This window comes from Anopheles moucheti, chromosome 3 (genome assembly GCF_943734755.1).
Source record: "Anopheles moucheti chromosome 3, idAnoMoucSN_F20_07, whole genome shotgun sequence".
Classification (NCBI taxonomy): domain Eukaryota; kingdom Metazoa; phylum Arthropoda; class Insecta; order Diptera; family Culicidae; genus Anopheles; species Anopheles moucheti.
The window spans coordinates 27,512,938-27,536,033 of NC_069141.1; the positions used below are offsets into that span (position 1 = coordinate 27,512,938).

Below are 23,096 nucleotides of genomic sequence, written 5' to 3' on the forward strand. Positions count from 1 at the left end.
CCCGCATCACACGCACGGTACGACCCCAATCGGGAGGGGGTAGAACACGTTCTGATCTAGAGGAACGCACACTGGGCATTCGGTTCCGTTTGGTGCCTTGAGGTGGTCATAATTTCAAAACTGCGGTTGTGCTATGCTACTTTTCAGTTGCAATTGTTCAGAAAAAACTACAGAAAAGTGCAGTGCAGAAAAAACTTGAATATTTGATGAAAATGATATTGAGTAATGCTGTAAAACGAAAAGAAATTTTAATGCACGAAAAGCAGGTTCTCGAAAATTCTTTAAATGTTTAAATAATACATACATCTCAAAGCAATGCGTGAAGCAAATTGCCGTGCTTCCTTGTACATGATTTACGTGAGATAAACGGTATAAGGCTCGCGTTACTGTGTGCAATTATTGTCGTATAAAACCGTGCAAAACGCTCTTACCAGTATGGAAAATTCCGAACAAAAAGTGCCATAATAGTGTGGTCGTTTAAAAATTGTTATTTATTTCATTGCCCTTTTTGCAGTGAAAATCTGCAACCGTAATTATAACTTCCTGATGGCGATCGATGCGGCAATCACCCTTTCAAGGTGGAGTGATCGCTTTGTGCAATCGTGCGAATTGTGTATTGAAGATGATCGGGTGATATAAACGATAGGATGGTAAATGGTCCTACACACTGGAAATCTTTGTGATGAGATGGAACTTAAGAGCTAGAATGATTGTTCTGACTGTCTACTGGTATGGACTGGATGGGTGATCTCCCGCGAAAACCGTGGTACTATCGTTTGCTTCTTTATATGCAACACCGCTGATCGCCGGGCATCTTGGGATGCGATGGGCAGAAGGGTGGATTATTGTCTTTGATGCAGTACGAGCCGGCGGCACTGCAATGAGAATAAGAATAAGGCGGTGAGAGAGGTTAAACCAGACTTAACGAGCCGCAGTTGCAGATGGTTCCATCGCGCCTTTTGTGGTTCTGACTGGTGTGATCCTTAACCTTTACGGGGCCGGTGTGGTTATATGGGTTTGTCATGAGTACCTGCAGACATATTTTGTGTGCGGTGCGGTTATAAAGTTTAATAGGATATAATCAGTGGCCTTGACATGTCGAAGAGGCATTTTAAACAAGTGGGTAATTGGATGTACTGTAGAGATCGACACGAATTCCTTAGACGATTCAATTTAAATCTGTTCAGCTGCTTAAAATTTTCATGAAGCTCTACAGCTAACGTTAGCTGTCTGCCATTTAGTGTAGTACACTTCATTATAATCATATTTTCGAGGTTAAAAGTCTCTACTTTCGTTGGTATATGACTTTAAATATCGTGAATTCCTTCGCAAGCGAAATTATGTATTGAATAGCTACTAATATCCAAAAAACACTTAAAATCCTTGGTAGTTCCAGGAATAATTTAGTCATAATACTATTTTAATTTTAAGATTACTGATTACTGCCCTTCTTGTTTTAGGAACTCTTACTTTTGTGGTGTTTTCAAGCCCATCGGTATGGCGTAACCCATCGCATAACCAAACCGTCTTCGTCCCTGTCTGATGCCCGACAGCACCGCATTGGAAGGACATCGGCGACTGCACGGTTCCGCCATCGGTTCTTGTCCTTCGTACAGTGACTGTGCCATATAGCAAATAGCCCAAATGTGGCTGCATAAGTTGATGTCTGGAAGAAACCGCGTTGAAGAGCGTTATTGATGACATTCTAGAAACGAGATGGGGCTGCCATAGTTACTTGTGCTGTTGCCACAGTACGGTTGCCGTCTGCCACCGTTAACACAGAAATCGATATGTCCCACACGACCTCCCTCACCGTAATGGCCAGCATTCGTGTGTATGACCTGCACGTACTTGGCATCTCCCTGATCGAGCCGATTAACGCCGCCCGGTTTGATGAGTGGTCGCGCAGGATCTAGCGCTAAAATGTAACAAAGATATTTGTGAATTGTGATCGTTGGAGGATAGTGTAGTGAAGTGTAAAGTGAAGGTCAGTTACCAATAATGCGCTCCATTCGGAAGTTGAGGTAATTCGCCATCAAACCGCAGATGTGCGCACCCAGCGAATGGCCAACACAGGTGGTCTTTTCCACCGGGAGTCCTAGGTCTCGCAACTGCATCAAACTCTGCGCCAGACAGGTCGCCACCGGACGTATGTTGTAGACGGCTGCGACATAGCACGGTGGCTGACAGAGTGCTCCCCAGTCGACCAGGAACACATTGTATCCACCGTGGTTAATGTATGCTGGAGACGAATTGGAAGACACACGACAAGAGTGAGTTTAGTTTTCGTTTGCGTCGGAGTAGACGCCAAGCTTCACCACTTACCATCTCGGAGAACCGCAATCGGTAGCGTATCATCACCGCCGGCGTACCCGTGTATCAGAATGATGTTCTCCTTCGCATGGTCCCATTCGGTGTTGTTCAACCAATCCCGAAGCCGATGGTCGAACTGTGGTAAATGGATGGGGGGAAAAAAACATTAGCAGCTTTCCTGCACTGCAACCGAGATATAGGGGTGAGTGGTGAACTAGAACTATGTCAGCGGAACGAATTGATAACGATGCGTTCTGTGTACCGAAAAGACCGGTCTAATCGGCAATACCACCTGTGCCTGACATTGATCAGGGCCAATAGGCCACGGATGAGTTGTGTGGTAGTGGTAACTTGATATGCAAAACAAAAACAACACTCGCTTCCACACGCATTTTCGAAGGCACCGTTGTGGTTCAATAATTGAGGTTAATAAACTGTTGAACCGAACACGACGATCCGATCCCGAACGTTGATGGCAAAGGTGGAACGTGGTGGTGATGGACTGCTCAGGGTGCTAAACTGGAGGAATGCATATTAACTATTAACTGATCTCCACAACACCCACCCTTCCAGCTTGACACCGTTCCGATCGATGGACCGGTAGACAAATCGTGACTTAAGTGCGCGCGCTCTTATGCATGCCCAACACGTTGTTGCCGGTTGATTCATTCACGAGTCACTTCTCCGTTCGCCGTGGCGGGTGTTTCCGGTGTGGCAGGTATGGTTCGGGCAGGTAGGGCCATACAGAAAATGTCGGCAGTGTACGGTTCACTCGCATGACACTTAGGGCTGGTCCTATTACCGGCACCGTCACTAAAACCGGACGAAACACCCGACGACAAAGACAGTTTTGGATATGTTTTCCATCCGCGTGTGGTTCTTGTTGGTGTTGCGTGTCGGCGATGGAATTGTTGTACGTTCTAATTGGTGGGTGACCACGGCCAATTGGAAAGTACCCTTGCCGGGATCTATGTCAAGAACTGGCCGATTGTGCAAGGGTCCGAACAGTATTTTTCACTTGGCTCGATGGTTAGAAAATTTCAAATATTCAGTAAAAGTACCGTATTTTAGCGTGTATAACGACCCGCTAGGTTAGTTATCCAAGATTTTTGGAAAAAAAGATTTTTTTGTTTTTTTTTGCAAACAATTGGAACAATTTAATAGTTACAATTAATTTTGAACATTACAACTCATAATACTCTTTCATATTTTCCTCACTGGTGTTTTCATACACATTTTCATTGTCATGATCCCCGTCATCACTATCTTCATAAATTGCATCATCCTCATTGCAAGATTGTTACTGATTTCGCATTTTTGAAAGGATTTGACGACAATTGCTTTGCTGACTCCTGACTATGCAGTAATGACCCATTGTCGTTCGTTGATCGCTGGAGTGGTGGGTTTATCTTATTCTTCCTGAAGGAGTCGAATTCGAATCAGCCCCTTGTATTCACTTACCCCTTTCTTCTCTCATCAAACCCTTAAACGGTAGTGGTTTCAGCTGACTGGTTAGACCTCCAGGAATGACTTCCAGAAACGTTTTGTTTTGAGGAACAATTTGTTTAACTTCTGCTGGTAGATGACCTCTACATGCATCCAGTACTTGCATTGCTGGTTTTCCATAAGAGCTCCAGGTCTCTTGTTCCAAGCATTTTGAAATCACAGATTCATCCCTGTCTTATCAATCCATCCTTTTTCTTCAACAAAACGACCATTAATGCTTAAAGCTAGAAAGAAAAAATTACTACCCTTTTATATCGACCCCTTAATTGGACTTTGGTCATTTTTGACCTAAAAAGGGTTGTTGTTGCGAAATCTTAAGTTTTTTAGTTGATGGATTTTTTGTTGCTTTCAGATTTTTGTTCCAATTATATAATAATTTCTATAAAATTTTCCAAATTCGAAAGAAATAAACAAAGCTTGTTAATAAAAACTTACTAACATTGTTATTTTAACTTACTTCTGTTCGGGCTGAGCTTATACCTAAGCTTTAATATCCACTCAATCTTAGATTGTTTTTCTACTGGTCGAGACCCCTATTTTACACCGATGGAGTACGCTAGCTAATCTGATTTAGCCATAAATTAACGATTTGCAGGGGTTAATTTTTGTACCACCAACACCAAACACTTTTCGCCACCGGAAACGGGATCGTGCTGGAATGCGTCGATAATGAACTTCAAAAACAGCACACAGCCCTTTCCTCAGGACCAGAGGCCCAAACACAAGCGATGGCGTAACGTGTGGCATCAAGACCACCCCCCATCCCCTCGAACCTCTCGCACGTGCCACAAATCCGACAAAAGAGCGAATCCGATTCCGCGAGCCATAGAGGGCTCAGTAATGCTTGGGAAAAAGAAGGTTATGTGGCCGGGTGGTACGCGCACTGGTATTGGATGGCTGCACACAGGCAGTCTCCTTCCGTACCACCTGCCCACCGCAATTGAAGCAGCCTTTGCATTTTATTGCTTCTTTCATTGCAAACGACCCGGGGCCGAAGTGGAGAAGAAGGAAAAAAAAGGCGAATCAAACCAGTTATTAACATCGTGTATCAAACGGATTGCGTGAATTCGCTACCCAAACCGGACATTAGGAGGGATGGCGGTGGAGGTTAGGTGTACGAAAATGCACTTGCAGTCTACATGCAAGTGCATGGTGTTCACTTGAGCTTCATTCCTCTCCCCATCCCCTCCCGCGTATCAGCCTCATTCCTTCACCACGTGTATGAGAAGCTTAAGAGTGGCTGAGGCCGTTAGTTAAGGCAACCTTGACGTTCAAAAACGAGTCTCGTGCCCTCATCGTTTGGAAAGGCTCGCAAGTGGTGCCCTCCTTACAGAATAGATGTTTTGCCGGTACCTTTACAAGATTTGTCACCACACACACACAAACTCCCGTAAAAGGATAAGCAAGCGTACGGCTTTGGTGAATTTGTTCCAACACCTTGAAGCTTTGCAGAAGATTTGCAGCCGAAGGATTTTGCAGACTCACCTTAAACTTATCCTTCACGATGCCGGACGTGTAGAGATAGATGCTGATGTCCTCATCCGGACAAACGTCCTGCCCGTTGCCGCGCTTCCACACGCAATCCTCCCGCGTCGTGTTGAACAAGTCCGGATCGCCCAGGTAGAGGGCCTGCGCCAGTAGATGCTGTGCCTGGGCGTCTATAAATTGGTCTTGCGGTTGGTTTTTTTTGCGTATTGTTTTTTTTTTTTGAGGGTGGGTTTTTTTTTATTTTGCCGTGGGGAAGTGTGTGTTGTTTTGGGGGGAAGGATTCATGTGTTTGTTTTCCACCACGAAAAACCGTAAGACGTATAAAACCAGATCGAATCATATGCTTTCACAGTTTGGAAATCGAATGATAACGACGGGGTGCGGTGCTGGGTGGGGTGCGAAGGTGAGACGAGAAAATGGTGCATCTATCATGATTGTGATGAGCATTAATGAGCATTGCAGACAAAGAACATATGGTAATGTACTCGAAAAAAACAATGGGGTGAGCTTGCGTGAGTTTTCTTTTTTTTAAGGAACGGCATTAGGAAGCAGAGAGAGAGAGAGAGTAACAGAGAGCGAAGAGGTGTCCACATTGGTAAGATGTGTTCTAAAACAGTTCTAATCATCATTGTGCCCAGTTAAAGGTGACAAAATGATAAACAATAGATAGAAGTCAAGTGTGTTTGATTAGGAAAAGTCGGAAAATGCATCACCACACACACACATATATACTTGCATGCGAGCATAGATATTGAGAACAAGTCTCAAAGGGATGTTCGTTTTAGTAGCCTGCGCAGTAATAGTGATGAAAAAGAGGAAAATTAGTATCCATGGAAACGTTATTGGCAAAAGCCCACCGGCATGTGGCGCCTACTGTGCTTACAGTGTGGATAGTGCGTACATTACGACTTCGGCTAGTAACCGTGAACCGTGAAAGTGATCGACTTCCTCACATGCACTTGTGCACATAGTGATGCACGCATAATAACACACTCGCACACACACACAGAAGCGATATGATTCGTGTCGTTGGTTTTCTATTGTTTGGTTCTTGTTCTGTACTTGTTGTGCGTTTGTGTTAATTAACACGCTGCCATTGTAGTCTCCATTTGGGAGATGCTTGTTCGGAGCTTAAGTGATTCAATTTCATCTTTGTGTTGAGAGTGGTTGTTGTCAAGAAATTGATGTTAAACACGACAAAAATGTTAATGATTTTCCATGCAAAAGGGGTTCGTCGCTTGATGAATTGAAGTCACCCGCACATAAAACACATACACACTCGTTGGCTTTCTTGGGGCAGATCTCTGTACGTAGGACTTCCTACCATTTACTCACTACAATGCATCCTCTCGCTTTCCTGGATGATGGTATGGAATACTGACACAATGACTCAAATAGAGGAGGAGGTCACTTACAAATCATTACACCGCCGCTAATCAGCATCGAGCTGAGGATGATCTTCACTAACAGCACCATTCTGAAGCCCAAACACACACACACTCCCCTTTTCTACCGACACTGACTACCAGCTGACCAATATAGCACCGTGTGTCTATCACGTTTTCGGCTGGACAATCCAAGCCCTGGCAAGCGACTAACCAACCGTCGGTCTGCACAATTGCTACCAAGCCACAACTGCAGCCTACCAAAGTCGGTCGCGGGCCGGTCGGCTAGGTTTCACCCCGCTGCTTGCTTCGCTCATCCTATCGAGAGTACCATAACGCCCTGCCCATGACAGGGTCTGCACACGCGGCCATGAGCCATGAGCGTTCATCGTGCCATCGTGTGCTGGTAGCGATGAATGTCTCGCATTTGTGTTCACGCAAACCACGATGATTTTTTGCGATGGTTTAAACCGTTAGATGCAACATATTGCTCACACACCGGGGCTAGGGTTGGAGGCTGTATAATGGCAGATAATTGTGGTTGATAAATTCATTAGAACGATAACGAGCGGTTGACAGTTTGGGTGGTGGAAAATGATGAGAAACAAGCGAAAACTCAAAGGGGAAGTGTCAAGAGCGTTTGTAATTATCGATCGGCATGTCAATGTCGGTGTGTTCCGATGGTTCTAACAAAGACCCGAGATGGATTCTGTACAGGTTTATCGTTTTCATTTTTTTTTAAATTTAATTTGATATTATATCATATTTCTAGTTTTCATAACATCTTATTAATCATACAAACGTCGTACGTTTTGTTCTCCTGTTCATAATTTAAAGCTAAATAAGGTTAAAGGGACACTATGCCGAGGAAAGCCATAAATTTCATCTAAATATTACAACATGGAACAAACATAAAACGTCTCCATCCCCAAGCGAACAATGGACGTGTAAAGTGTGGAGCTTGGTTTTGCTAATAAATTAAAACGCTTCATTAGAAATACCACAAATTAGCCGTTGAGTAACTGGGATGGCTTCTTCACAGAAGGGACAAAAACAAAGTGCACCCAAGGAAGCTACTTCAAATGTCACACCGATGTCGTCACTGCTATTACTAGTCCAGGCACGTTTCTTCAGGCTCTTTGGCTGAGCGAGGGTTCGTTGCCTATATTCAACACCCGGTTGAAGTCTCTTCATACGGTAAACGGCTGCGAATGAACACCTTGCCGGATGAACACACACAAAAAAAGCTCAAATTCAACTGCATCGAATGTAATGCATGCATGACCCAGAATTTGAATACCAACGTTGTAGAACACTGAAGGGGGTTGTAAATTGATACAGTTCCGCCTTCTTTTGGAAAACCACATACATGTTTCACACATACAAGTGCTCTTGTACTAGAAAAAAAAATACAACTTGTCCTTAATTTCGGTCGAATCAAACACGAAGCGTATCGTTACGATTAAATGGTGTGTATTTACAGCGATAAAGCAAGCTTATGGTCTAGTCGAGCTATGTTGTTGTTCGTTGTTTGTTAAATTCTACTCTGTTCCTTGTTTAATACTGGTATTTGTAAAACCAAATGCTTCTCCTCTCCGAATTGCAATGCACCTCGCATCACTGTACATGTTTCGTTCCCTTCAACTCCACCCAATTCGATCAGTTAAACGGACAGTTCATGGTTTGCTCCATATGCACACAGTATCCTCCAGTGACACTGCAATAAAAGTAGTTGTTTTAAGTAAATAGATTGTTAACTAAATGCTTTAAATTAATTCAACGCATGATCATACTTTCCCGGTGTGTCCTGCCCGACGGTAAGCCATTTCATACGCACTCGGTTCGACTTCACGAAGGGTATCCGATTGTCGGGAACGCATCCGGACGGACATCGGAACGCTCGCATCGGTCTGGCCGCTAGAATCGCGTTGGCCAGATAGCATACGCTCAAAAAGTGACTACATCGAGCTTGTTCTGCAAGATGAGAAATAAGGTTTTGTTGTTATTTAATCGTCGCTCTTTTCAAAACAAAACAAAGCTTCGTACTTATTCGGTCACCCTCACAGTACGGCTGCACCTGTCCACCGTTGATGCAAAAGTCCACCCGGCCGGTAAATGAGCTTTGCCCAAGTAAACCGGCATTTGTGTGTATAATCTGCACCGAGCGCGCATCTTCTCGCGTTAGGCGAAACTTTTTCGACGCGTGCTTCTCAATCAATGGCCGTGCGGGGTCTAGACCTGAGAAAAAGGAGAATACGCAATAAATTACTGTCCAGCAATAAAAAGAGAACTTATAACAGTACCAATAATTTTGTATTGCTTCTTCGTCAGATGGTTGCTCATCATCCCACATATGTGGGCACCGAGCGAATGGCCCACGCATGTTATCTGCTTGCTGGTACAGCCGGCAAACGTAAGGAAGGAATAAAGCTGCAAAATAGCAATGCATTTTTCGATGAAATTATTGGCCCAAGGATTGATTGGTGGTGGTTGCTCACGTTATACCTGTGCGGTACATTGCGCCACCAGCTTTGTGTTGGATAGGGAGGAAAAATAGCACGGATACTGCGACAGCACCTCCCAGTCGACTGCGAAAACGTTGAACTTGCGCGAAAGGTAGGCTGTGGAAAATAAAAACAAACCAACTTTGTGAAAAGCTCGCGAAAGCTTCCACCGCAACGCTTCACACGGTGGATGAAGCGTTTCACTGTGAATTGAAGCGTTTTCTTTCCATTTTTCGAGTGATTTGAACGGGGGGGTTTTATTTAAGGGTTGTTGAATAAATAGTTAACGTTTATAGTGGAAAGGAAATGATACTGTTTTTAAGTATAAATACCATCTTTTAGGAACATGATATGCCGGCTCGTCTGTGTTCCATTGAACCCGTGGATGATTATCGCCGTCTGTTGGTTCGTTTTGAAGCCGACCTTGAAGATGGACTTTGGTTCGTTCATATTGATGATTCTGCCTTTCCGAAAGGTGCTGGGAATTGCAGGGGAAAAAAACAATGCAAATGAGACGAAATTTAGTAAAGTAGACGATTAACATGTTAGAGCGTTTCATCGACACGAATAGGAAGCGTAACGAAGTGAGGAAAATTGTACCGCACAAGATGGAATCGGTTCGACGGAGTTTTCGGTTGGCACGTTTATGGCATTATCATTACCCACCGCAATGGAGCAGAAACGTCACCAAACCTTCTCCTTGGCTGTATGTAAATGAGAAAGAAAAAAAGCGAAACACACAGGCGGTAACGTGTGCAGCAACACGCGATCGAAAAACATCTTCCAACGCCGGAAGTAACAGGGTGGCTGGCGGTGCCACCGGAAGTGGAACAGTGGAAAACAAAAGCTTTGCTCACTTTTTTTCACGCGTAGCGAGTGAGGGTAAATTGCAGACAATCAGCGCGACGAACGACGCTTGTAATTGTTATTAGAAGATTATCGTGTGCTTTCGCCTACCTTAGGTGCTACCAAGCGTTTAGTTGCGTTGTTATTAAAGATCTGCCACCAGGTGGTGATGGTGTGTGCAAATAAATATTAATATCCAACACAAAGGAAACAACTCCTGTCAACGACGACCACGAGTTGAGATTTTCGTGTCTGTGCCGTACACAAAAGGAAGGAAGTTGATCGGTCTGCTCGAGCGTTTGTATTGTGTAATTGTCTTCTAGCGCGCCGGGAAAGATAGGAAGAATTAATTAATTACACATTAGCGGCGAAAGCTGAAGTACCTGCATATGCTGACTTCCTCACCGTTGCAATCCGTTTGAAAGGCGTGAAGGTGAACCACAATAAAACAAAACCACACTCATGTGCTACGATCGCTGCAAAACATTTTCTCACAGCTGATTCCGGGCATGCGCCTACGAGCGGGAAGGGATAATTTTCCAACCCCGTATCTGGATCGGTAGATTGATCGCGTTGCAAATCAGGTGATGAAAAGTGGGTCCCAGATCGATGGTTATGACTCAATTTAAAACGTATCAGTTCAGGGGTGCAGCAGTGTTTCTTCCAGTGTCACCAATTTCCTGCTACCGACCGATCAACGACGAGGTTCGTTCCTTCTGACTTTCACTTTTCCACAGGTCGCGATCTGTTGCCCCCGGTTAAGCTCCCGGTTAATTATGATGATGTAAGCCACATTTGCTAGATGGATGGTGTTGATGGATAGGAATTTCATACAGAATGCAGCCCGGTAGCGGTTGTAAATGCTTTTGCTTTCATCTAACGCGGGAACATACGAGACTCTTAAACCGCACGAAACAGCGACATTACGAGAAAAACTCTTGGGTAGATATTCCAAGTGAAAGAAAGAAGCACACAAACATAGAAATGTGCCACCGTTGCGGTACTGTATGCAGCGGCGGATCAAACGGTAGGCGGAGTAGGCGGTCGCCTAGGGCCTCGCCGTGTTCGGGGCCCCAAAAAATTTGTGCCAATTGTGCGATTTTTGAAAATTTTACAGTAGCGTTAATTTAAAGCAAAAAAAAAATTAATTCAAAAGGTAACAAATCGATCAAACATATCTTCCTTGGTTGTATAAAACATTTGTTTCTATGTGATAAATTTAATGCAGAGAAGAATATCGACTTTGTGACTTTAAAGTATAAACGAAATTGCACCAATATTTCTGAATGTATAGTACCAGAGGAGCATCCACGGAAGAGGTAGCACCTAGTACAGCAATTTTGGACGAAAACCGCCGAAAGGTATGCAATGTTTAAACACTAACTTTTTCGTTTTTCGTGAAAAATTTCTTCGAAAACTACCAGTTTCCGAATTTAAAGTACCAGGAGAGCATCCATGGAAGAGGTAACTCCTAGTACTGCGCCGTAAGGTATGCAATGTTTATACACTAACTTTGCAACCAACTGCGCAATGCGCCGTAAGGTATGCAATGTTTAAACACTAACTTTCCATACAAACCAGCTGTTTTGAGATTTCCGATACCAGGAGAGCATGTCTCTCAAGAGGTGACCCTCAGACACTCAGGCACTCAGTCACTCAGTCACTCATGAGTGCCAGTCACTCATGAGGGCCGGTCACTCATGAGTGCCAGTCACTCATGAGTGCCGGTCACTCATGAGTGCCGGTCACTCATGAGTGCCGGTCACTCATGAGTGCCGGTCACTCATGAGCGTCGGTCACTCATGAGTGACCGGCACTCATGAGTGACTGAGTGACTGAGTGCCTGAGTGTCTGAGGGTTACCTCTTCAGAGACATGCTCTCCTGGTATCGGAAATCTCAAAACAGCTGGTTTGTATGGAAAGTTAGTGTTTAAACATTGCATACCTTACGGCGCATTGCATTGCAAGTTGGTTGCAAAGTTAGTGTATAAACATTGCATACCTTACGGCGGGTTTCGAGCAAAATTGCTGTACAAGGTGCTACCTCTTCCGTGGATGCTTTCCTGGTATCGGCAATCTGAAAAACGCTGGTTTGTATGGAATTTCGTACCAGCCGACGGGAAGTTTGAGCGTGATGAAGGATGCTTTCCGTTTAATCCATCTTCGTAAACCGTAAAGTAAACCGATTGAAAACTGTACCTTGGGCGAAAAATCGTAAAAGGCGTTGGAATAATCAGGAATCGTGAATGTACGTAAATCGTGATAAATGCGATCCAAGTAGTGGCATTATGGTTCTCCTTAGCGCATAAAAACGTTTATATACAGACTAGCTTACTAGGCCCATTTACAGGGCTACGCAACAGAACTCTGAGATGTACGCAAGGGAGCTTTCTTTCTGAGACTTTGTTGGTGTTATTAAATCATGTTTGAAGTACAACTCCCTAACACCGATAATGCCGTAGCAAATTTATAGGCCCCCCTTTAAAAATTCCGCCCTGGGCCTCCAAGGGGATTGATCCTCCAATGACTGTATGTCATCGTTAGCGAAGCCTAAATGCAGTCCCAACCGGGTGCATCTCGTGCGGAGAGAAAGAATGGAGCTAGTGAAGAAAAAAACTTAAAGGCACCCCATTTGGTGACTTCAATGCACCGGTAAGCAACGAACCCAAGCGAAGCAAAGCGTACCGTTTTGTCGCAACGCAGCATGAGCTTCACGAAACCATCCTACGGAGACTTTCTTCCGGCGCAGACTTTCTGTTCCGCCTGATCGCGATCGATGTTTGATCGCGCGATCGTGTTAACCTTACCGGTAGGCATATGCAACCGAATGCGACATGTCGCAGTGGAAGGATCACGACTCGCGTGCACCATAAATGGTGTCTCGAAATGTTTTTTTTTTTCGCTATGACGCTTTTGTGACACGATCGGGTGGAAAATGTGTAAACAAAACTCATCCCATCCTGGGAAACGAAACATGGCGCCGAAGAGTGGGAAGAAAATTTACTGCACATTAACGTTTGAATGTTGAAGAAGATTGCATCGTTAAGGGTTTCTGCAGGAAAAATCTCCCACACTAATGCCACCAGGTGAAGAAGGTGATATGGGTTCTGTTTTATTCATTTTTTGGTATTTGCAAGCTTCATTCCGCTCATGAAATGAAAAGTTAAAAATGTCACGTGCTGTTACGTTTTTTTTTTCTCCATACCAGATAGGTCGGGTAAACCAAAATTTCTGTGTCATAATGCAAATATGAAACGATGAAAATGTGTTTGGAAATGAAAGAAAAGAACAGCTGCTAAGTGTGTTCCATGATTAACAGACAACCCTACCGTGAAATATAGCACTGATCGATACAGTTATCTCTCGAAAAGCTAGCTAGAATCAAGCAGCTGGAGAAGAATACTGAATGGTAACATAAAAGAGAAGAGGAAAATTAAAGAAGCCCTACACTGTGCTCTACCATATGATTATGAGGATTATTAAAACGGTCCACTTGAAAGATGATAAACGGTTCGCTACGACATGGTAGAAGTATCAGACGGGAGGTGAATTATGCTGCAAAGATGCTTTCCAAGACAAACAATATGCCCTTGGTGTGCCACATTTGTGGTTGGCAGGGAGAAGTGAATATATTTACACATCATTTTGCACCACTACGGATCATAAAACCCATTCAACCTTCGTTAGAAACTTTGCCGAACAGGAATGTTTGCCGTTGTTTGAACGTTTTGCAAACGAGTACAACTTGTGCTCAATTAATTGTTTTATGATTACACATGTTTGCGGACGATCCTAGACGATGATGGACGTCAGCAAATCTTTACAGTGATGTGTTACTTGCCGAACGAACCTTCAAAGCTCCACGTGTACTAAAGGGGTTTGCTTTTTTATGCAACGTTTAAATATTGTTCTTTGCACAACATTTTATTTATTCAAAACAAAGACGAATCAATAAGGTTTCTCAACTCAAAAGGGTTTTGTTGGGACAAAGGGATGAACAGCTAAAATAATCTGTGTTGAATAGTTCTAAAAGGCAATATGTCGTAGATCTTCTTACTGTTCCCTATTATAAAACCTATGAAATCTAATAATAATAGTGTTTAAAACTTATTAAACAAAGATGAAATCATAACATGAGCTTGAATCTTTCCATTCAACTTGAAGTAATTCAGGTAATAGTAAAAAGAACAATAAAAACAAATTAATTAGGAAAATAGTCTATAGAAACATTTAAGTAAGACATTGTAGCCCGTAACTTCTTCTTTAAATAAAGATTAACGGATGCATAATATTTAAAACAAGTTATCCAAACTTGCAGGTAATAAATCAGGTGTATTTGATCCATTTGATCCAATCCAGGATTTGTTGCTCATTGAGGCAAAGGAATTGCTGCAGAAAATAATGTTTTATGTATCTTTCATCATATCATTGTCTCAATTACCTTAAAATGATAGCTGGCTAATTGAATAAACACTCTCAAAGAATGACAATATCATAAACCTTCATTCAACTAATTTTTGTTCCATATCCATGATTTACCGTCAACTTTTACTATGATCAGTCGTTTGCATACCGTCCGTATCACGTGAATGGTCTTGTTTAACGACCACCGGGGGATGTTGATTACTGTACGCCATTATCTTAATCGATCTGCAACGATCAAGTGTGGCGCACTTGTCCCGAGCCGATGCTAATCTGATGGGTACCAGCCACCCGGGCAGCCCTCCTGCACAAGGGAAGAAGGTCTCATTTCCCTTTAGCAATGATAATGAAATTTCACTCTCACTCGATCGTGCGTGGCCGCGCGGTAAAGAGTTCACGCAAGGAATCTTTGCCCACGTCCTTCGGTGCGGCAGGACGGCAGGAAGTAGAAAGTGAAAACGGAACCAGTTTGAAGGGCACTCGCATGTGAGGGCAACCACTCATTAAAGGGTTGGCAATAAAATTCTTTTCTCCGCGATCGAAGCGCACTGCTGGGGGTGCGTTTTCTACAGCGTCCCGTCGTAGTGGTTTAGTAGCACAGTGACCCATAAATGAGCCACTCTGGGAGTCTGTTGGGAGTGCGTTTGTGTAGGTCTGCACGGGAGTGGGACGCCAAGTTGCCAACCAGTTGTGCAATTCTAGCTGGTTAGCGGGAACTACCCCGTTTTTGGAGCTCCGGTTAGGAGAAGATGTCAAATATCACGAAACGCAATAAAGGTTTCCGTGAAAACGAGGGAATGCAAACTTCCTGACCTCGCTTAACTACTCGCCTGTCTAAAATCCGGTTTTCCAGATGGAATCCAAGGAAAATCGTAAATAGCTACTTCCACCTGTAAAACTGCTTGGTATGGCATTTGGACACCTTTAGAGTGACGACAAGACTGCAAAGGTATTTGCCATTAATCAACATTAGGAAATGTGATCAACATTAGGGGATTTTAAACATCAATTTTAAGTTGCTAAAGCTATCGATTTGAACAACAACACAGTGAAAAGACAGGCTGTATTTCAGCAGGATTTAATATATCTAATAAACGCTTAACTTTCTGATGAAGTTAACGTTAATGATAATAGACGGTTAACGAGTGGGAAGAAGTACCTTTGAGATATTTATACTGATAACATGCACTTGCAGTTTCATCATTAGCCGTGTGATGTGTCTGTTTGCTTTGGTTTCAGTCATTTTGTTTGTTTTGTTTTCCTTCGTGCAGTAAGTAAAAGGGCGTTGATCTGTTTATGACGATTGTTGCAGGCTCCCTGATGTTTCTAGCTCTGATTGTCTTTAGCTTCTTTTGCTAAGTTTCTTCATCATTAATGTAGTATAGCATGATAGTGAGGGTTCATCATGAAGGCTAGTGAACTGGTTCGGGTTTTATTATCCTTCCCCTAACCCCCGTTGCGTAGTTGAAGCGAGTTTTCCCGATTTTGTTAACTGATAAATCAACACTTATTGTACGCTACATGTGTGTTTCCACATGGGTTTTCCTATTCTTGAGGATGAAACTTAAGGAGGGAACCAGACGAGAAAGACAATAAATAAATAGGTTTGAAGGGTAGTGAGAAGATCGTTGATAGGTTATAAACAATTAGCGGATTTGATGTGCTCCAAAAATCTCCGGGGGAAAACTAGTTCTTATTGTTTTTTTTATGACCGATTCGGCAACCATTCTCTAGTATGGGTTTTCCAGGGTGAGAGTAATAATAGACATTTGACTCATGTTGTTATGAAATTCATTATTGCACCCTACTCGATCATCGCATAATACTTACGGTGTGTATAGGAAAAACTTAATGTCCTCGTGCGGGCACTCGTAGTTCTTCGTCCACATGCAGCGAAAGAAGTTCAGATCCAGTACGCCACCCTGAAAAATGGCGCCGCCCATCCCTGCCAAGCAACGGCAAGAGTGTGCACGCAGCCAGAAGAACAGAGTGTGTCAAGCGAAGGACAAACGATGACGGAAGGTGTTTGAGCATATTTTTTTTCTCTCCAAACAATTAGCACAAGAATGGTGACGAAAATTGAACACTAATCGTTTGCTCATTAAAACCCCAGCCCAGCGCGTGGGAGGAATCATTACGTTGGGGCGAAGTGGGAATGATTTGTGTGCAACACCACCAAATCCTCCACACACGTTTTACTTGCCAAATTCCTCCAACCCGACGGTGCACTCAGAACGAACCGCTTAAAAAGCCACAAATTACCTGCCAGCACCGATAGAACGGTAAGCGCACCGAATAATAATCTCATTATGCGTGTTGTTCGACTTCGTTTCGGACAAGGGGGGGGAGTTTTCCGTTTGCACCACAACCGTAGCCGCTTTTCTGCGCCGTTTGAATGCGATTTCCCGGCACTTCAACAACACCAAAACAGCCGAAACATAGAGAAAACTGCCGTTGAACAATTACATCTGAATTCTGAATTCTGAACGACGGCACAGTGTGTGGATTGGGTCAGTACTGGGCAAAACTTCCCAATAACTTCTAGGCAAGTGGGTAATGGCCACTCTTTTCACCCAAACGGAAACGTATCCAGGCTGACGTAGAACACCGGGATAGCACCGGTTTGAATCCAGCTATGATTATGCGAGTGTGTATGATTAGCAAATCAATTCCACTAAGTGCTGGTGTTGGATAATTTTAACTTCTACACTTTGTGGTAAGCTTATCTCACTTGCTGTAGTTGCTTATTCTTTCACTTTACACACTCATTTTAAGCACACTTTTGTGGTTTGGAATACTATTTTTATATGCTTCGATTATTAACCACTTCCGGCGATACACTTTGGGTTCACCTTTCAACGCACGCGTATTCACACAAATGAAGAAAAGCGAGCGCACAACACACCACACCGCGGCACCACAACGCGAAAACCGTTCCGCACTGGTCGAGAGCATGAGCTGGAATGAGTTTCCACGTTTTCTTCTGATGCGTTGCATGCTCACCGATGCTCAACCAAAGCCACGCTTCCACACTCGAGCCAGCACTCTGGTGCTTTGTGTGAGCTTTTACGGGAGCAGGCTTCACGAAACATCCTTACCGTACTTGCCCCGTACAAAACAACGGCAGACAACAACGGAAAAGTCTGTGTCGGAAGGGTTTTGGGAGATGCATTTCTTCCCAACGCGCCTTCGTCGAGGGTTTTGTTTCACTTTGTTTACAATCGCGACTGATGATCACTTCCTGATTCAATTAAAACCTGCTGATGGTGTGCTGGGAAGTGTTTACACTTCTCATTTCAAACCCTGTGTAATGGAACCAAGCGTTGAACGATGGAGCTTTTACTCTACCGTTGCGTAGCAACGCTCCTATGGTCGGAAGAGGTTCTTCCAGCAGGGAATTTGGAATGACTCCGAACGGAACATTGCACTGGCTGGCTATCGTTCGATTAATAAAAAAGCATCCAAACTTGCCTGCCGAGAAACCGGTCGGAAAGGAACCCGTACCCGAGCCGATCGTTGTTGTATGTGTTGCAGTGTGTTGTCCCAGGTTAGGGGCGTACTAAAACGGGATAGCCGGGAAAACCGGATCGCTTACAGCCGCCTCTTCCCTTCGGAGCGGGAAATGGAAGTGAATGTTACCCGAATGTGTTTTGCGACAGTTGTTTTTCTTTCTGGAGCAGTGGAAAAAGCGAAAAGCTGGTCGTCTGGAGCGACCGACCGATGACGATAAGGTGGTGTATCGTGCGTTTGGATTGATGTAACGCATTTGAAAATGGCCAGGCAGTTTAGTAGGACAGTAGAGCAAGGTGAAAAACGAACGTTACAGAATGTGTTTGTAGTGCGGTATTTGTGTCAACAGTGACGCAATGGAAAAAGGAAGCTTTTGTGGCTCTGAGAGGCAGGATTGTGTCATGGAAAATGTAATGAAGAGCGCAATCCCGAGGTGAACCCGAGGTGAAGTGTGGATAAATTTGTAACAAAATATGTATCAATTACGATCAATAGTGTTATCTTTGAAACAGATAAGAAATCGTAGCAATTAGTTAAGTGTATTTTATTACAAACTAAATTGAAACTTTAAAAGAGCCTGAACTTTTACTCATGGCAAGAATGAAAATGGTGGTTTAAAGTACATAAGTTTCAAATTAGACTATACGAAATTCAACTTAACCTCAATCAAAACTTAATCAAAAAACGATCGTAAAATGTACCTATTATTTACCTAAAAAAGTACATTCAAATAAAAACATTTAGTGTTTACAAAACAGAGAACAAACAACTTGTATCTCATTTTCACCCATAGTGAGCAATCAGTACAGGTGCTATAAAAATTGCATAACTTAAGCGCCTGAAGGTATGCAATCTCGTGTATGTAAAGTAGCACGTGGTTCTTATTTTATGAGCAATTTTTCCTAACTGTTGCTTTGCTATTTTTATGCGTTTTCTTTCACAAAAATAATAAAAAAAAACAACCAAAAAATACACGCTTACGTATAGCTTGTATTTGTTTTTACTAAAAACCATTTTGTACACGGGTAACTTGAACGCTTACGCTAAACATGGAAAACTAGAAAGCAAATATTATTCAAATTTCGAGCCGGAAACGCCTTTGGAATATGGTGGGGCACCGTTGGTCTGCAGGTAATAATCACCTTTGGCACTGGAACGGTAGAAAGGAAGAAATTCAACAGTGCGAATCTATTTCTGAAGGGTGTTTTGTGGTGTAGTTTTACACTTACTCGGAACTGCAATCGATTCCCATGTGGACGATCGAAGCCGATCGGTCAACCTTTCCGTCCTTGAAATCGTCCCATGATTTACATTTAACCGAGTGGAATGATTGTACATTGCTTTCCGCTACACTTTCCGCCCAGAACCACCAAGACCGTCGGTGACTGCACAGATCTGTATTATTTTTGGAGAAAAAAAGGTACTACTATTAGGAAATGATTCAAACGCACCACAACGCTAAATGTTTAATGGCAAAATACGAAAATGATAATGGAAACAACTTCAATACTACTACTGCGCTAGAATACAAAATGGATGAGAACCTTCGGACGAGTTCTGCCGGAATGCTTTGGCTGGAGGAGGGTAATAGGCGAGGAAGGTTAGAAGAAGTGGGGTTGAGTGTACCCGGGGGCAAGGCAACCATGCAGTATATGTATAATCGAAGCATTCGTAGCAAAGGGCAGGCAGGATATAAGCAGGACATATAACAATGAAATAAAAAAAAACCGAAACAAGAACAAAATAAAAAGAGAACAAACAAAAAAAGAACATAAAAAACATAGAAAACAAAACAAAAACATGCGATTAAAAGCTAAATAAGCGTAACATGCGGCACAAGCAGTACTAAAGCGATCGCTAAACAGCACGTACCATTGTCGGTGAGCAGTTTGTAGTTTCGTTTCGGACAACCGGGCTGCAGGGTTTTGCCATTGTTAGGCCAGAAGTCGGCTGTACCCGTGCTAACCGGTGCACCGTACAGCCACGCATCGGTATGAATAACGTCGACAAAGTCCGCATCCTTGGAGCTGAGCGCGGTCGCAAAGATGCCCGGATAGAACGGCGGGAAGGCGGGATCGAGTGCCGAAATTCTGTGGTCGAAAGGAAAGGAACAGTCGTGTGAGATTGAACCGACATTACAACAGGTAGAATTATAATACCTGTTAAGCTTGATGCGCTTTTCCGATTGCGATATCACGGTGCGTCCAATATATCCCGCTAGCTGACCACCGAGCGAATGGCCAACGAGATGCAGCTTGTCCACATTCAAACCGGCGTTGATCATTCGCAGCACCACCGCACCGAGATAACTTCCCAGCTAAAACGAAAGAAAATCAATTTGTTAGATGGTTGTACAGACACTAGCATGACTTCCGTTGTACCTTCTTGCAGTTGGGGACGGCTTCGAGCAGATAGTTTCCGTCCGCCAGCAGAGCCCAGTCGAGGATGAGAATGTTGTGATCACCACGCTTCAGGTACGCGTCGGCAATAACGTGAACGCTTTCGACCTCGGGCGATTCAATGTAGCCGTGGAAGTACATGACCGTCTTTTTGTTCTTATCGAACCGGCTGTGATGGAGGACGTCCTCGGCTTTCTCCAGACTGTACGTCTCATGGTCCTCAAACTTTGGGCTGCAAAATGGAGATGTAAGCATGAATGTACACTGTTCTTTTGTATATTACCAACTCCAATCTACATCAATCCTGTGACACTCACCCATAGAAGAACATAAACTTGGCCGTATCTAGATGGGCCCGTACCGGCTTCATGCCCACCCATACTCCTGTAAGTAAATTAAGTGAAAATAAATATTAGATCAGGAATTTTGCACACATGCTAACGGAAGGGAATCTCCAACAAAGGTTATTTAATTGGGGGTCTGTGATCGGCATCTGACAATTGCCACAATTGATGTCCACTCTGCACCGTCATTCAGAACATTTGCCCAGTCCAAGAGAGTAAATTGATATATTGAGCTTAATATATCGAAATGAAAATGATAAACTTGAATTGAATTTAATTACAGGGACCTCAAAACTACAAAGCGTTCTCGCACAACATCTTTTGATTAACGTTTGAAACAGATTCACCATTAGACGATCGCTTCTCGAATGCCTGCGAACGATGTTGTTAGTGATCTTTCTTCTTGGAAAACACAGCCTACGTCGGTTTGAGAAGAAAAAATACCGCCCTCGCCCCACACAGACAAGGGATTTAATTAGCTCTCTGGCATATCGAACCTCGGGGGTGGTATAATGTCTACCGGTCAAGGGACAGGTGGTCGACTAATGATCATCACGAGCCGAAGGTGATCATTAACGTTTAGCTGCCGTGCCACTGTATGCAAAAACTTGCCCTTCTTAAGGGTTGACCCTCAGTGCGCGGTTCGCGGTTACGCCTTAATTGTAGTCGTTGGGGGCTGTCTATTGCCTCTAGCAGGGATAGGCTTCTAATCTCCATCTCCATCGGACGACGGTCATGAGCAAGGTTGAACCGCGGCATATGCTGGTCTAAGGCCCCAAGTGAGTTATACGGAAGAGACACGCTCTGCACGCCTTCAGTGAATGTGGTTTATCAACTCTAGAAGAGTGTAGTTGGTCGCTTATCACCAGCGCGGTAATTTGATAACTTTAATCAGGTCTGACGAGTGCATGGATGGTCTATCTTGGACAAGCTCTGAGTTAGATAATTACATTAAAACACTAAAAAAAAACGATAGTGCTCTGTATTGGTTTTGAACCTCCGATAAGAGTTTCCAGCAGCACAACACATTGCTGATCGTTACATCGTCGTCAGAAGATCTCCAATTTTGGGGTGCCAAGATCACGACGCTACGTCATTTACACAAGTTCAAGTTTGCCGCCGAAACCTGCCGGTGCCGGATTGTGTTTGGCAGAACCGGTTTAACCGGATCGTTGTTGGTGCCTCACGTGTGACCGAAGGCCGCATCCGGTATTGTTGTGATTCCACCGGTCGGACAGAAGAGAAAGTGACGAAACCCGTACGAGACATTGCGAAAGTTGCCGCTACGTTGCACTCTGCGCCGACGGGTTACAACTTGAGCCAGGGGTAGTTAGTTTTATTGTTTTTCCTTCCTTTTTTTTGTTGGCCTGGCGACAATTAGACCTCCGAATGGCATTCTTCATGTTCACTCGTCCGTTAGACACCTGTTCCGTGCTTTTCAGTTTCACTCTGTGTTGGTTCCACTGCGTTGGAGACTTACTTGGATTTTTGAGACTCTTCATGGTTGAGCTGGTTTTGATGGTCGGTCGTTACAAGCTGACCCGGAAGCGGTATCTCACTTTGGTAAAGGTATTTACCGCACTATCGATGGACACTGACGCCTTCTAAATGATAAAATGGACACGGTTTTTGTTAAGCTAAGCCTCACACACCGCAACACCCCCGGGTATCGAACGGATGTGTACACTAGCAGTGGAAAAGCGGAAGAGAACGCAACACCTTCGCGCCTTCCAATTGGAATCGATGCGGCGAATTGTGCAGGAAATGGGACGAGTCTTATCTCACGACAAACACACAGAAAAAACACATCAACAATGCAGCTCCTCACTCGCAATGCTCGCAAATGCTCGGAATTACGATACAATTTAAAGTCACCACCTAAGTGCGGGGTTGTGCTTGAGGGCGCGCGCACTCACACACCCCTTCGGACTGGCTTTATTTTTAGAACCGATACTATACGCTCCGGAATAGTAACGTGAGGGGTAGTTTTAGATTTGGGACACAAACACACAAACACAAACACGATGGGGAGCTACACTATTGGCGCACAAGTTGGTGGTTAATTTGCTAAGGTCCTAAATTGGGTTGACCCTAGAAAGGTACTGCTGCTGCTGTTGTGGGGAGTGTTGATGTTTACCGCCTTTACCGCAACACTATCCGATTGCCTCATAAAAACAACCGATGGCCTTCAAACTGAGTCAGCATTCCGTCACAGTGCAATGTACCGTGGGCCACGCGACCGCCAGCTTACCAACTACACACGCGGAATGGGGCACATCGATTGCGTAACTGCTTGACGGTACGGACAGAACTCCCGCAAGAACCACCACCATACGCGAGCGACCGAGTGAGGCGAAAGCCACGGAAATGTAATGGGAA

General features: G+C 43.9%; 2 protein-coding genes across 2 annotated transcripts; both read right to left on the reverse strand.

Moving 5' to 3' along the window:
• Positions 1–784: 784 nt before the first annotated feature.
• Positions 785–22,825, reverse strand: LOC128302638 (uncharacterized). Its single transcript, XM_053039503.1, is given in 18 exon segments — positions 785–875; positions 1,471–1,666; positions 1,736–1,918; positions 1,997–2,242; positions 2,326–2,449; positions 4,273–4,292; positions 5,328–5,477; positions 8,526–8,666; positions 8,739–8,930; positions 8,996–9,122; positions 9,198–9,313; positions 9,529–9,674; positions 19,204–19,369; positions 19,847–20,064; positions 20,134–20,291; positions 20,356–20,605; positions 20,691–20,757; positions 22,198–22,825. Coding segments are annotated over 18 exon segments (2,613 nt in total). The 5' UTR covers positions 22,220–22,825.
• Positions 8,304–16,772, reverse strand: LOC128301576 (phospholipase A1). The gene is made up of 8 exons (XM_053038131.1): positions 16,727–16,772; positions 16,295–16,409; positions 9,529–9,674; positions 9,198–9,313; positions 8,996–9,122; positions 8,739–8,930; positions 8,486–8,666; positions 8,304–8,409 (listed from the first exon to the last, which is right to left on the reverse strand). The coding sequence occupies exons 1-8, from the start codon at positions 16,770–16,772 to the stop codon at positions 8,352–8,354; spliced, it is 981 nt and encodes a 326-aa protein (XP_052894091.1). The 3' UTR covers positions 8,304–8,351.
• Positions 22,826–23,096: the final 271 nt, after the last annotated feature.

Coding starts and splice junctions, on each gene's coding strand:
- LOC128301576 (XM_053038131.1), bottom strand. CDS start 16,772: ATGAGATTATTATTCGGTGCGCTTACCGTTCTATCGGTGCTGGCAG. Junction 8,931..8,995: donor GAAGCAATACAAAATTATTG/GTACTGTTATAA, acceptor CCTTTTTCTCAG/GTCTAGACCCCGCACGGCCA. Junction 8,410..8,485: donor GGGCAGGACACACCGGGAAA/GTATGATCATGC, acceptor CTTTTATTGCAG/TGTCACTGGAGGATACTGTG.